The following is a 16,474-nucleotide window of genomic DNA, read 5'->3' on the forward strand; positions in this document are numbered from 1 at the left end:
TTAACCCACAGCACCACCCGTGTTCCTCTACATTGGCAAACTCTACTCTAAATAGTCAGTGACAAAAAAAGTCAATCAAAACCAAAGAAAATTCTTACTTTGTCTGCCAGAGCCGTGTGTGTGTGTGTGTGTGTGTGAATATTCAAATGGTGGCAGAGTTGAAAGGCCACCTGAAGACATTTTTGCTCCTCTCTTGTGCAGGACTCCCAATGTAGCAGTGAAATTTGAAAGAGCAAAGCCTGGATGGTCTACAAAAAACTATCTCCTTAGAAACACTGGTTGGTAGGAAGAAATCTGACACAACAAGCTGCCGCTAGACTGGGTGAGAATTTGCTGGCACAAAGGGGGGAAAGACTGCCTGTTGAGAACGGTTGTTAATTCCACATAACCACAGATTGTACATTGATAGTTTTGTAAACCTTGCCTCGGTATGTTATTGCATCCTCACAATGGAGGCCTTTTATCACAAAACAACTTCCCTTTTATTTCCTCCTTTTCTTCCATTCCATTTTGGCAAATGGCAACTGCCCATTTCTACAGTCACAAAACCCTGGCAAAACAAAGCTGGCAATAATCAGATTTTTTTATATATATAAAAAAACAAGTAGCTTTTAAAACCTCTCCCCCCCCCCCCCGCCGCCCGAGAACACTGATGTAATGCAAATCTATTAATAGCGGCTGTGAAACAAACATTTATTTGACTTTATAAAGCCTTGGCAGAGCAGCAGAGGCTGGAGTGGGGAGACTCTAGCAGGAAAGCAACTTCAGCACTCCCTGGAAGAAATATTGAGACAATGTACCTGCATGACAATCAGAAGGTCAAACACTAAGATGAAGGAAGCCAAGAAGGCCCGCGAAACCTCGTCACTTGGCAGGAATCCACGGTTCAACTTGTCCCAGCTGATCCAGTCAGTTGTGATGACGAGCACAACCACTGAGGTCAAAGTAAACAGAACTGTCCTGAATGGGGAAAGCAGAAAAGAGGTCATCAAATCACACAGTGTGTGTGTGCCTGCAGAGGATGGGTGGAATTACAAGGTTGCTTTTATCTATCTTGCAAATGCTTTTAAAGGATGATGTTTTTATCCACTTGAAATTGCTGGTTGACCTTCTTTTAAAACAGGGGCAGGGAATCTCTCATATCTACACACACATTTTTTAAATTAAATTTTCTGTTTTACAATTTAGAATATTCATTTAAACATCCTTAAAATGTCAATGACTTCCCTTCTTCTCTTTCCATGGTTCATTTTGCATAATATAAATCCCTGCATGTTTTACATAAACTAAACCATTCACTATTCCATTGTGTAATGGGTTTAGGGGTTGCTCGTGCGTAAGTTGCCGACACTCCTGGCTAGGTTACCTGGTTAACCCTTTCTGACTGAACAGCCTCCAGCATCGTGACTGTCTCAGTCGCTGGCAGAATCCGTCAGTGGGCGTTTCTTAAACCTTTTCCAGCATAAAAGTTGTTTGACGCCAAGTCTCCTCCTACTCTCCCTGCGCGGAAGTCTTCTGCGCAGGGAGGGTGTGGGCAGCGGAGTACCCATACTCTCTCCGCTGGTCTCCGGCGAAGAGTCTTGGAGCCTCCTCTCCGATTCCCCCATCTGCCCCCCTTCTCCACTGGTGTTACGCTGATTTCCTTCCCCAGCAGATGGGCTGCCTCTCTCCCTACTGGGACCCTCTCCTGCATCCCTTTGGAGCCTTCCCTCCGCCTCTAGCTCCGATGGCAGTTCCCTGACACATTGTTACATCCATCAAAACTTATTTACACTGTTGAATTCATCTTAATGCTGCCAATGTTTTCAAGTGTACACAATTCCCCGCCATATATTCAATAAACATTTTATTTAAACGTATGTTCTTCTTGTGCTCTTATTCTATATGTTAGGTCCACCGCAAGCTGCACATATTCCATCAGTTTAAGCTGCCATTCTTCTTTAGTTGGGACCTCGCTTGTTTCCCAATTTGGGGCTAACAAAACATGGGCTGCAGTGATGGCATACATAAATAACCTTTTTTGACACCTGGGAATTTCCATCTGAATTATCCCCAACCAAAAGGACTCTTAAACATTTTTTTCAATTCATTATGGATTATTTCCTAACACCCTTTTACCCATTTACAGGTCCACCACATATGAAAGAAAGGGTTGAGGAATCTCAAGCCTGTGGGCCAAATGTGGCCCTCCAGGCATCTCTGTCTGGCCCTTGGAACTGTGTCCAAGCCACACTCCCTCTATCAACCTCATACTATCAACCCTTCACATCCACTATCCTGGGAATCTTGGGAGCTGTAGTTTACCCCCACAGAGCTACAATTCTCAACACCCTCAACTAACTACAGTTTCCATGATTCTTTGGGGAAAGGTTGTTGTTGTTGTTGTTGCTGCTGCTGCTGCTGTTGCTGTTTCAATTTCTATCCCCACCCTTTCTCAAATGATCCCTGGATGGCATACAACATTGAAAACACATTACAGAATGTCAATGATAAAACAGAATGAAAAACAGAATGAAAAGCATACAGTGGTACCTCAGGTTACATACGCTTCAGGTTACAGACTCCGCTAACACAGAAATAGTACTTCAGGTTAAGAACTTTGCTTCAGGATGAGAACAGAAATCGTGCTCTGGCGGCACAGTGGCAGCAGGAGGCCCCATTAGCTAAAGTGGTGCTTCAGGTTAAGAACAGTTTCAGGTTAAGAACGGACCTCCGGAATGAATTAAGTACTTAACCCGAGGTACCAGTGTACTGACATGCACTTTCAAAGTATGGTGTGCATGTGAAGATCACCAACTTCCCTTGAACAAAATCTGGAAAGTATGCCACAACCCTTTGGAGTTCAACTATTTACGAAGTCCAAAAAAACTTACAAAGTTATAGGCATTAAAGGCTAAAACCACTGTGCTACTACTTCCTCCACACTATTAATCAGTTGTAAACATATTCATTTCAAAAAATCAAATTACAGAGATACTTGATTTAACAAATAAAACCCAGGGTTATTTGGGGGGGAAACAACATTATTTACGCAGTTCGCATCATTTTGCCACACAATGGCTTGCTTTGGGCTGTCTCTGCATAATAGCTGTGAATCCCTCTTCACAATGCACTTTAGAATGTTTGAGACAGTGGAAGAGAAAACAATAATTCTGGATGTCAATGCACATGTGCTATTACAGAGCAGATAAATGCCTGGGCATATGCATAAATAGCATGTCAGCAAGTCAATATTTGCTTCTGCCTCCAACTGGCACTCTCACAATTGTTCTAAGGCGTTTCCCCCCTCATTAATTTCTTTCTCTGAGAGGGGAAAAGGAGAAAACACTGAGAATGTTTTCTTCGATGTTTGCACAGATGACCAGTGCTCAGTGCTCCTGAAAATCAATGTGCCAAAGAACCCACACAAGTGCAGATGCTGACAGAGGCTAAACAAAGCAAACAGCAATATGGTCATGTATGCCTAGAGACTACGTTTTGACTGTGTGCAGGAATCAAATACAAAACAAAGCAGAATAATATAAAGCACCGCTACAGCATGTGTTATATCCTCTAACATTTCTCCTGTGGAAATAGGTACGTCCTAATAGGTACGCGGGTGGCGCTGTGGGTTAAACCACAGAGCCAAGACTTGCCAATCAGAAGGTCAGCGGTTCGAATCCCCGCAACGGTATGAGCTCCCGTTGCTCGGTCCCTGCTCCTGCCAACCTAGCAGTTTGAAAGCACGTCAAAGTGCAAATAGATAAATAGGTTCCGCTCCGGCGGGAAGGTAAATGGCGTTTCCGTGCGCTGCTCTGGTTCGCCAGAAGGGGCTTAGTCATGCTGGCCACATGACCTGGAAGCTGTACGCCGGCTCCCTCGGCCAATAAAGCAAGATGAGTGCCGCAACCCCAGAGTTGGCCATGACTGGACCTAATGGTCAGGGGTCCCCTTTACCCTTTAAGGAAAAGCAGAACATTCCAGGATAAAATCGGAAACTGGGACTGCTTCTGTAAATCTGGGACTGTCGTTGGAGAATAGGCAAACTTGGAGGGTCTACTTGCCTGCGAAAGTCACCCAGGTTAAATTCCTGGCAGCTTGCGGTAGGAATGGAAACTGAAAACTTGGAGACGACAGTTAATGTACACAATGCTAAGCTCACTTGGTCTAAGGTAAATTGCTATGGGCAGTGTCCAATGAAGTACTTCTGCTAGCACAGGATTTGCACTTGTGCAATGGAACCTCTTCCTTTCTTCTTCTGGTGCACCTCCATGTCCTCCCCAAATTTGACCCTGACACACAAGGAGAGGAAAAGGAGGGGAATTTTCACTGTGCAGCCACAAATCCTTGCACCAGCAGAAGTACTTGGTTGGATTCCACTTTCTATCTTTGAGTCATGATATGCATGTTTTCTAGTAACACCTGGAAGCTCTAATCACCTGGGGTCACTCTGACCACTTTGTTGCTTTTCATGCAAAACATATATGCCATGTTTGAAGGAAGGTTGCTGGCAAATCATCCATGCAAAACTATTCATTCTTTTATGTGCATCTCACTTAAATCTTTGGAGATTCTCCAGCTACTGTTCTGATACGAATACATGATATACGCAGAGTCAATAATGTTGTTGCTTGAACTGTCTTTTGAAATTTAAAATAGAAATAGAAATTATCCAGCAAAAACATACAGGGAAGGGTTGCAATAGGAGACAAACAATATAGCGCTTATGCAAATAATGCCACCATGTAGATATTTCATTGAATATATAAAAATGTCACTGTATTGTTGGAAGGCAATTTCTCTGTTTTTCAAAGAGATTGAGATTGGCTCTGAGAATTTTGTCTAGAAAACTGGATAAAGGAGGCTGGAGACTTCCAAATATTGACATTGCATTTCAGCCTTGCCAGTTATGCAATATTATCTGGGAAGCTAAAAAGTACTCAATTAAAATAGAGCATCTAATGTTGAATAAGAACCCTGTGGTCTTTACCATTTGAAGATACACCTACTTCTTTTCTTTAAAAAAAACCAAAAAAAAAAAAACCATAATCCATTTATGCTCTCCACATTTCAGTTTTGGCATAAATGGCAGCGGAGGCTATCACTAGTAGGTTCTCCTTTGATTCCTAGTGACAGGAGTCTTATTGATGGGCCAGAGAGCTGGGTCTCCCAGGCTGATTATAAAGCTCCCTCAGGCTCAGACAGGTACAGGAGGACCTCCAGACCACTTAAGAAATTTAAAGGTGAAGTCCAGCACTTTAAACTGGGCTCAACAACAAATTGGCAGCCAATGTAAATAGAACATAATTGGTGCAATATCCTCTTATCATTTGAGCACTCTTGTTGCCATCTGGAGGAGCTAGCAAACAACACAGATGTCATTGAAAGACCTTTGAAGAAGGCAGACATCTTCCTATCTCCTGCTTACAAGAATTTTTATCCAGCATTTGCAGCTAAATTTAGCATTTTCTCCAAAGCCTAGTGCAACCCTCCTGTCTCTGCCAAAATCTTCGTACTAGAGCTTTGATGATCTGTTCAAATCAAGAGACAAGATGAAAGCCCCAGTTTGACTAGTTTCCTCGTTTTAAGTATGACGTCTCGGTTTTGTTTTTAGCCATAGGAACTGAGTGTATGCTGTATTATGTTTTTCACATCCCCCAAAACTTGGAAATGTATGTTTCCCCCTCTTAGTATGGTGGCTAAACTTTATTATTCGAAAAAATTGAAGGAGCAGAAATGGCCATCTAATCCAAAAATAGATGTGTCTATACACAGGTTTTCTTGTTGTTGTCTGCACAATGCCCACATATATTTGACCTTATTGAGCTATGTATACTTATTCATATAAGAAAATCAAAGTAATTGCTCTGCTAACCACACATATATCACATTTAAAACAGAGAAACATAATTAGGGTTATTACAAAAATTGAAAATCTGGGCACAAAAGTTGTTGAGTTTTTTTGAGAAAGAGGTGTGGGGGTTTTTTGCAAAAAGAATCCCCCTAAAAATGTTTTTTTTTTTTAAAAAAAAAAATTCACCCAAAAAATCAACACTATTCAACAACACTATCAACAATACTTTCCCCAATTTTTGGAATTTCTGACCAGATGCTATTTCTGATGGATGAATCCTGGATAAGTCCAGGAAATTCCAGAAGTATGGTCCTAAACATATTCAACTTTCCATCTTAATATATGTGCATGGACATAGATGCATGCACACAGATATCTGGTTCCGTGGCATGGTAAGCCAAACTACGGGGATTGTGCAAAAAAGCTGTCTCCTGGATGTTAGTCTTGTGGTCCAATCAACATCAGCGATCACCATGCAAAACCCTGGCCAATGCACTAAAACCCATTGGTTCCCAATTCTGGTTCTAATTTTGCTCAGTAGCTTCCCAGTGGACTAGGGAGTAAAGCTTACACAATAAAAAACAAAGACTCCCAATTTTAAGCAAAAATGAAGCACTCAGTTTATTAATATACAACGCTTAATAGAATTAAATGATATGAACATGATAGTAGTTCACTCCCACTTTGCTCCTCCCTTTAATTCAGTGAGGCATGGCAGCTAAGCCAATGCATGTCTTAGTGTGCTGTCTGAATCTGGACTCACGGTTAAGTTCTCTTCTCCTTAAGCACAAGTTCTAACCAAGAGCAAACCTTGGCTTGGTTCATGGTTAAGGAGGAGACAGCTTAACCATGAGCCTGGGTTAGGTTTACAAGCTAAGACTAACTTTAGTTTAGCTGCCACATCACAGCTACAAAGACCCAGGAGAATTTGTGCGTTCACACTAAACTATGGCTTGACTTAGAAATATGTGCAAATGTGGTCACCCATGGAAACAAGCTCCAAAGAATTACCGTATTTTTTGCTCTATTGGACACAGTTTTCCCCCTCCAAAAATGGAGGGGAAATGTGTGTGCGTCCTATGGAGCCAATGCAGGCTTGTTCCATAGCCGCGCACAACCCCTCCTGCAGGGTGAGGCTGCACGGGGCTATGGCTTCTTTAGCTCCACGCAGCCTCTCCCGGCAGGAGGGGTTGTGCGGGGCTAAAGAGGAAGCCAAAGCAGCGAGCAGGATCCATCCCACTCGCTGCCTTGGCTTTTGCCATAGCTGCGCACAACCCCTCCGGCAGGGAGAGGTTGTGTGCAGCCTGTACGCTGCTCTTTGGGGCTGGGGGGGGGGAATATTTTTTTTATTGATTTCCCCGTCTAAAAACTAGGTGCGCCCTATGGTGTGAAAAATATGGTACATGTTTATGGATTAATAAGGAAACATAGGAAATAAGTGTACAATGCCACTGATAATTTTAATATGAAAACTATAGAATTAGTGTAGGGCTGTGCACTTGATTAAATATTTTTCATTGGATTAACTATCAAGCAAAGGTGATGTTCAGTGAAGCAAACTTTGTCACATACTTCCTTTTTCTAAACCAGAACCCAAGCACACAGTGGGTTGCTGTACACTCTTTCCTATTGTGGGATCTTTGCTTACCCTTCATGGAACCATTTCCCAGGCCCTGGGTTAGGAAAGGGGTACACAGAGTTCAACTGTTAGCTCCTTCTGTCATCTCCTCTGACATCAATTACCTGCTGGGGAACTGAGGAGCTTATCCAGCCTTACTTCTTCTCTGTTGGGAGGAGAGGAAGAAGGGTCTTCAGTCTAGTTTCCCCCATGTTTCTGAAACAGTTGACGGATGCTATCAAAGGACCAAGCACCAGAAGGACAGCTAAGTATGCCCAGAGTGTGGACTACAGTGGAACCTTGGGTTACGTACAGTCCTTCTTATGAACACTTTGGGTAACGAGCTCCACTAACCCGGAAGTAGGTCTCCTGGTAGCAACTGTCCCAGGATGCGAGCGGAAGTCGCACGGTGGCAGTGGGAGGCCCCATTAGCAAAAGCGCACCTCAGGTTAAGATCAGTTTCGGGTTAAGAACGGACCTCTGGAATGCAGTGGCGGAGAGCAGGTTGGGGCAGGGCTGCCACGCGTCCTGGGGGTGTGGCACCCAGTGCAGGCGGGCAGGCAGCTGCAATGGCACCCCACTGACATTGCGCTGCTAGGAACGGTGCGCTCCCCCCTGCACTCCTCTTCCTCCGCCAGTGCCGGAACAAATTAAGTTCATAACCACTGTACTTGAATTTAGAGCCATGCTTAGCAATATAGGTGCCTTTTCTGGATAACATTGAAGTAAGGATAAAAAGAATTCATCTAATCAGGCTGCAATCCTAATCCCCAATTCATACTGCTGGAGGGTTTAGGATTAAGCAGGCATCCCCACCCACCAGCCACTGCTTATCTCCATTGGCATGGGGTTCTGTCACTGCAGAGGCCTATGCTTCCAAGAGGGGAAGCATGGAAGGAGGAATGTAATGGAAATGTCCGACCATTACAAATGGAGCAATAGAGAGGAGGAGCAGAGTTGGCTATGGTCCTACTGGCTACAAGGGCACTCCATTCCCAGGAAAGGAGCCAAATCCAGGTCTGTTGAGCTGCTGCAGCAAAAAAAAAAAAAAAAAAAAAAGAAGAAGGAGGAGGAGGAGGAGGAGGAGGAGGAGGAGGAGGAGGATTGCCCTACACCAGTGTGGTGTAGTGGTTAAGAGCGATAGACTCATAATCTGGGGAACCGGGTTTGCTTCCCCGCTCCTCCACATGCAGCTGCTGGGTGACCTTGGGCCAGTCACACTTCTTTGAAGTCTCTCAGCCCCACTCACCTCACAGAGTGTTTGTTGTGGGGGAGGAAGGGAAAAGAGAATGTTAGCCGCTTTGAGACTCCTGAAGGGGAGTGATAAGGCGGGATATCAAATCCAAACTCCTCTTCTTCTTCTTCTTCTTCTTACCTTTGGTCCTGGCGAGAGGCTAGAAAGAGCCAGCAGGACTGCTGACATGGTGGAGAATCTCGTACTTCATGCCTCCCTTCATGCCTCCCTAGACCCTCTTAGGACTGCTTAGCCCACAAAGCAAAGCCATTTTAAAAATAATTTCTGTTTCATTCCCTATGACACTAACACACCACAGCCCAAATAGCTTTTGAAGATAAACAAATGTGCCCTTCAAGCTCATCCCCATCAATTAATCAAAGTCAATTCACCAACCAATTAAATCCATTAAAGTCAACAGCCCCCAAATTAATATATCACACACTTCTGTCTCACTGGAAAAAAAAATATTATACATTCATGTTGAATACAATATCTGCATGGTAGCAATTTATCATGCACAGTCCTTCATAACCACGTTGGAAGCTTTAAATAGTGCACTGTGGAAATAAAAGCTTGCGTAAGGCCAGGTTTGATGTTGCTGTTCTCGATACTTAGAAAACGTTTTGCAAGCCGGAGAAAAGAACTTTTGCCCTTCATGTTTTCATTCCAGAACTAGAACCGACTCCAATGAACAATTTTGCAGCAAACAATAACCACTGAGCACAATGTGCTATAACGTGTCGTGTCCAAATGCCACCGTCTTTTCTTTTGTCCGTTTTATCCCTCGTTCCTTTGACACATTTTTCACCTTCATTTGATGATCTGTTCTCTTGGTGAAAACTCAGATGCATACAAAGCTCTCCTGATCCGAGTGGCTTCTTTTCAATTAAAAGAGACAAGGTGCGCACATTTATCTGCATGCGTGGGTTGGCTCCCTTCATTGGAATGAAAGGGGACCCCTGCAGGCGCATCCGAGTGCACATTGATTTCTGGATTACACTGTTTGCTCGGTAGCAAAACTACTGACTGTACAGAGGAAGCCTGAGCATATTTGCTCAGAACACGAGTCCCACTGAGTTCAGTATGACTTGGTTAAACGTGTTTAGGAGGCTGCAATCCTATTTCACTTACCTGCATCCAATGGGACTTACACCTGAGTACACACATATATCAAATTACGTGGATTGGGGGCTGTGAACAGATACAATATTTTGAGCAGAAAGCCTTATAGCGGATCTCCACTCGTAGTCTTTGGTCAGAGTTCATTCTTCCTCAATCTGGTGCCCTACATATTGGATGCTTCTCACACACATCTGGTTGGTACAGGATGCTGGAGTAGATGGACCATTGGTACAGGATGTGAGTGCAGGATGCTAGGCTAGATGGCCATTGGCCTGATCTAGTAGGCTCTTCTTCTGTTCTTATGCTCTTAAATGTTGCTACAGGACCCGTCCACCTTAGCCTGTCTGCATGGCCAATGCCAGGGGATGATGGGAGTTGTAGGCCTAAACATCTGGATGGCATCAGGACAGAGAAGGCTCTGTTAGATGTACAGAGAACTAGGCTCAGTAACAACCACTTCTTCCTGTTCCCTGTTGAAATTGGCTGTGCAGAGTGAGAAATGGGTTGGTCCTTATGATGGTCACAAAGGCACATCTCTTTCCCCCCCTCCCCCCCCTCTGCTCAGAAGCAATGAAAATAAAAAACAGAATGAAAAAGGAAAAAACCCTTTGAAAAATCTATCTGGGGCTCCCTTAGCCACAGGCATTCTGCTGTAAGGCAGCAGGTTTTAATTGCCATCTTAGATTAGATGGTCTTAAAGAAAGACAATGATTAGTGTTGCCCATTCCAATGAATAGTTTCTCCATTAACTTTTTGCAAGCATTCTGTATCCATGGCAGCAACAACTCATTCCTTTCTCTTCTGCTAGATTGAGGGGAATGCATTTTAATTAATTAATTAATCAATTAATGAATTAATTTCAGACTTGTATAAATTGCATATATAAATACCCCATCCAACGCACCACCATTCAATTACAATCTATTCATCTTAATCACATATACCCATTTACCATCCTTATTATAAATTACCCATAAAAGATAATTATCCTTTATTCTTACCTCTTTATGTAACCCAATAATTGAAGGAACTTTGCATCAAATGAGCTCACAATAAATACTTCAATTTTAATTATTTGGAAATGTAATCTAATTCATTGCTCCTAGAACAGAGCCTTTACTACAATAATTAAAGAAATTCTCCCAAGTATTCTAATAATGTGGAGCAGAATGAAGAAAGACATTGTCAAGAATGCAACCTTAAATCGGAAGCGGGTGGGGAATGCAGAGGCCAGTGTAGTGGTGCCAGTTTTCAAAAATTATTTATTATTTTCATTTATTCTCATACTCTTGGTCATCTAAGACACACATGCTCTGTAGAGATCTCTAACCGGATAGCTAGTCTAAAAGCAGAGAGGGATGGTGGAACAGGGTAATATTGAATGGCTTTCAGGGACTGGCTGGATGAGAAATGCTGGAAGGTGCTTAACCAAAAGCCTCCCAGGTAAGCCCAGAGCGAGAGGATTTCGATTCTTGCTCCTGGTGGTGGGAAACTGGCCACAACCCAGAGGAGGGGAAGAGCTGGGAAATACTGGAGGCTGGGAGCTTGAAGGATGATGAAGAGGAGGAAATTGGCAGGTGCCCCAACACAGGGAATCAGACTTGGGAATTCTACCACAGAGCCACCCTGACAACTTCTCTGTCAACAGCCTGCAAGACAGCCTGCCGACCCACTCCCAGAACGAGGCATCTATTGTAAATTGCTGAGCAGAGAGCCAGGCAGACACAGAGAGGGTCCCTTGAGGCTTGCTGTAGACAGAGGGAGGGGCCTGATATAGAGGGCTAGGGATTGAAGAGAGAGTTACAAGCCAGTCCAGACAACTGCTTCATCTAGACAGGAGCAACCTTTAGAAGTCTCTGTGTGTCCTCTGTTCTGCTTCCTTAATAAACCAATTTTATGTTAGCCAAATGGGATCGTTCTCAGAAGGCGGTCCTTCTTGCGACTGGGCCCCTGGACACACCCCTGACTAAATAGGTTTCGTTTCTAGGTCTAAGTTTCATTTCTCTAAATAGGCATCAGGGGTCACAGCCAATCAGGAAAGGGGTGGGGGTGGTTAAGGAATTATATAAGCATCAGCGCAAGAGTGCCCTAGGCACCTGATTGGCGCTGCTGAACACCCACCCTTAGTGTAGGTTCTCGGCCTTGCTTTGGACAATGTTTGAGTCGCTTGTCTTGGGACAGGGGCCGGGTAGGAATGTTTATCCATTTGGCAAATTGGCACTGGCCACTTGGTTTTTTGCCTACCCCCTTAGCAATCATCACACCTTTCCAGATTTGGTGGTTAGGCATTGGCTTAATTTTGTGTGTGGAGGGGAGGTATGGCCATTACCTGCCCCTCAATGATCAAAAGGTATTCCGTTAAAGGAACTTGGGGGTCCCGGATCTCGTCCGAGGTCTGCTTGATGGGCTGGGGCCATGCCAGGATCACAGGAAGAAGAAGAAGAAGAAGAAGAAGAAGAAGAAGAAGAAGAAGAAGAAGAAGAAAAAGAAGAAGAAAAAGAAGAGGAGGAGGAGGAGGAGGAGTTTGGATTTGATATCCCGCTTTATCACTACCCGAAGGAGTCTCAAAGCGGCTAACAATCTCCTTTTCCCTTCCTCCCCCACAACAAACACTCTGTGAGGTGAGTGAGGCTGAGAGACTTCAGAGAAGTGTGACTAGCCCAAGGTCACCCAGCAGCTGCATCTGGAGGAACGGAGACGCAAACCCGGTTCCCCAGATTACGAATCTACTGCTCTTAACCACTACACCACACCGGCTCCCTCGTGGAACCTCACGGTAAGCTTTCGTTGGGCAAAACCCCGATGTTGCTGCCCCGATGGGTTTACCTACATAGACTCTGTCAACTGGGCAGTAGTCCGTTAGAGTCAATGCCTATGTCACATTTAATTTGCAATCAGTACAGTTGTGGCCTTAATGTCAACCTTAATCAACCTTAATTCTGGGTCCGTGTATAGTTATTTCATGGGGGGTGGCTTGGGGCCTCAAGACGCAAGCGGTTGACTCTCTTTCTCTGATCTGCCAATGACCTGCCCTCCTTGTCAGCTCCCTGACAATGGCTTCTTGAGGTGGTGCAGAGTGTTTTTTGTCCTTACTTTACTTTTCACACCATTCCTTCATGCTCAGTATATAAATCACCTCTGTGCAATGTACAGCAAATTAGAAAAACAAACACAAATATTATTTCTTCAAGGGCAAACACCAATGCCTGTAATTAAGCATAAGCATATGCAACATACTTTTTCTGTTTATTCTTGTTTCCATTTCCTTTCTTATGTTCTTTCCCTGAGGTTGACTTTCAGATTGTAAGACCCTCAGGAGGACAGGGACCTGTCACATTGCACTCTGTAAAGCGGCGCAGGTGAAGACTGTTCAAGTTGGACAGCCCCCAACCCCCAACTCAGGGCCACATCCTCTGTCCAGTGGGGAAGAACATCAGGAGCAAACTCCTGCTTCAGCAAAGCTGGTTGCTTTTGTTTCAAGTGTGCAGTTTTTAGGGGCTCTGTTTTAAGTTCGTAAATGTTGTCAGCCACTTTGAGGACTGTCCTTGAAATCCAACATATGAATCTGCTCCATAAACAAACCACTCGTTCATTCACATAGATGCACATCTAAACGTCTCATTGCCCAGCTTTGAAACTCACTAAGAAAATTGCATCTGCGTGGCAAATTACATCTTAAATCCTGAAAACACAATATAATTTGGTGCAGTTTTTGTAAATGATGGTGTGATGGTGGAAGAAGTCTCTCACGAGAACTGCTGTGACATAAAAATAAAAAGAGCAGAGGCTACTCCAGACTGATGCATTATGTTTTAATTTTAAAACCATAGGTAAAGGTAAAGGTAGCCCTGACTGTTAGGTCCAGTCACAGACAACTCTGGGGTTGTGGCGCTCATCTCGCTCTATAGGCTGAGGGAGCCGGCGTTTGTCCGCAGACATCAGCACACGGAAATGCCGTTTACCTTCCTGCTGGAGCGGTACCTATTTATCTACTTGCACTTTGACATGCTTTAAAACTGCTAGGTGGACAGGAGCAGGGATAGAGCAACGGGAGCTCACCCCGTTGCAGGGATTTGAACCGCCGACCTTCCAATCGGCAAGCCTTAGGCTCAGTGGTTTAGACCACAGCGCCACTCGTGTCTCAAAAACCATCCATTTAGTTATTTACTTTAATTATTGCACTTATTTCTCACCTTTCATTGTTCTTCCCCTTCCTCATTTAATCCCCTGTGAAGTAGGTTAGGCTGAGAAGCAGTAGCTTTCATATACAGTGGTACCTAGGTACTCGAACAGCTTGGCTGCCAAACAAATAGGCTCCCGAACGTTGCAAGCCCAGAAGTGAGTGTTCCAGTTTGCTAACGTTTTTTAGAACCTGAACTTCTGACGCAGCTTCTGTGGCTTCCAATGGAGTGCAGGAAGGTCCTGCAGCCAATTGGAAGCCACGCCTTGGTTTCTGAACCATCCTGGGAGTCAAACGGACTCCCAGAATGGATTAAGTTTGAGAAGCAAGTTACCACTGTACATATATTTGCACCTGATATACATTTATTGCATTTTCTCCCCTCTTCCATCTGCTTTCAGGGAAGAAATCAAACGCTGGAGCCCAACTAATGACCCATGTTCTGTGTGACAGATTTCATTTCCTAAGGTTCATACCCTTAAGATGGACAGAGTCCATTAATTCAGAGTCAATAGTCGAATACACTGGTAGAAAGATTAGATCTTTACTTGTGGTCTTCTCCCCTTTTATGAATCCTAATATGTGTGAATTCATTTCATTTTCATTTTTATTTGTTAATTGAACTTGAAAATCACTTTGGCACTAAATGACATTCCAGTGAATCTTTGAGGTCTGCTGCATAGTTACTGAAATTAAAAGTTTTGCTGCAGATTTCAAAAGGCCTTCAAAGCTTACAAAAAAATGAAATGAGTAGGTAATGAGGCATAAAGTAACACATTTTATATCATCAGGTACTATGAAGTACTAAGTTGCATGTCACTTGAGATTAAAATTATAAGCAACCGAACTAGAGCACTGGGTTTTTGGTGGTGTTAGTTATTACTCAAAATGCCAAATGTCACTTGATCTTATTTTCATTAATATTCATATTAAATTCTAAAAATGATATTTATGTTAATTCAGTGGAGAAACACTTAGAGTATGCACAAAACATAGGTTTATGCAGGGGGGGAAATCAGATTAGGTAAATACATTACACGGTGAACCATTAGATTTTAGAGAGCACCGTATTTTTTTAAGTGTCCTTGAACTTGCATTGGCCATCATTTGCCCAAATGAAAAGTGTTTATCTATTTCAAACACCAGCTGATTTAAATTAAACTCCTCAGCCTTAAGCTTTAACTTGCAAATACCAGCACTTCCTATCTGTGACATAGAGAAACAGCCTATGAAAAGTTCATGGTTCTCCTTGTGAAAAATATTCTCTGTCCTTACCCTAGCATGTGTGGAATGATAACCTGAGCTTTCTGTGAATTATAGGCTTTCTAGAACTCTTTCCCCTGTTCAGCTGCCAAAATGAAACTTAATGACTAAACTCCGGCAGAAAGCAATTTGAAAAATGATTCACAGAGAGAAATATTCAGATTATATTTTAGTAGCCTAGATGAATGATGACTCGAAAGTGTGGAGCAGTTCACCCTAGGAAGGCGTGGTGAACATTACACTGAGGAACTGTGGGATAATTTGACCCATCCTACACTGTCTATCGTTTGCAGAAAATACTGTTTCTTTCTAATCAGTGTAATACAATAAGACGTGAGTTCTACCACTTTGTTCAGCATCAACTGCAGGAAATGGTGGAGCTGATTTTTAATTTTTACAGCCATTTGCCTCAAAAGAGTGGCCCTCTAAGTTCTTAAAAACAGTTTTTTTTTCTTTCTCTTCCCCTTTAACAAAAAGAACGAACATCACCAAGCAAACTGTCCAAATTTGTTCTGCTGTGTTTTCTTAATTATACCTGGAGAGGCTGGAATGATTGTTTCCTTGATCCAGACCATCTCACTAGGACAAAATGCAACATCTGTAAGCTTAGGTCATATGTTCTCAGGAGGAGCTCTACTCAGAGGCCACAAAGTTGAAAAACAGGATTCCGGGTTGTGTCAAAAGTAAGTCACTATCCTGCTCAAATGACCAAGCAATCTGTTGTGGGTGGGGTCAGCTTCAGCATGTATTTGGGCGCAACTGGGACCCACATCTTTTAGCCCCATTCTGTTTCTTGCTTATAGCCTCACCTCCAGAAATGGCTATATTTGATGAAGAAAATGTTCAAATGGACTATTCCCCAAATATCAGAAGCTTTCCTTACAGCAGAGATTTTTAACCAGTGTGCCATGGCACCCTGGGGTGCCTTGAATGGTGGTCATGGGAGCTGTAGGCAACACTGGCCTCTGTCCCTCTTCCTTCCCTCCCTCTTCTGGTGTCCTCTTGCATCTCTGCCTCCCAAAGGCTTGCACAGCTGTTTGTTGCAGCAGCCCTGGCTATAAGCTCCCCAGGCAAATGGTGCCTCTAGGGCAGGCCAGGGGGCGCTTCCCAGCCCCCGTGGGGCAGTGTGAGGGAACACTTTTCTTTGGGGCAGGGGGCAGCTCAGAGACCAGGGGCAGCAGCAGTGGCTGCCCGGAGGACTCCCAAGGAGAGGGAAGAGGA

General features: G+C 43.7%; 1 protein-coding gene across 3 annotated transcripts in view; it reads right to left on the reverse strand.

The window, feature by feature from the left end:
- TMEM117 (transmembrane protein 117) overlaps positions 1-16,474 on the reverse strand; it is a 244,250-nt gene that overhangs the window by 56,664 nt on the left and 171,112 nt on the right. For all 3 annotated transcript variants that reach the window (XM_081022359.1, XM_081022360.1, XM_081022361.1), the window contains exon 6: positions 801-960. In XM_081022359.1, coding sequence (XP_080878485.1) covers positions 801-960 — 160 coding nt within the window. The remainder of the gene's footprint in view (positions 1-800; positions 961-16,474) is intronic.

Source organism: Podarcis pityusensis, assembly GCF_964106645.2.
Source record: "Podarcis pityusensis genome assembly, chromosome: 10".
Lineage (NCBI taxonomy): Eukaryota > Metazoa > Chordata > Lepidosauria > Squamata > Lacertidae > Podarcis > Podarcis pityusensis.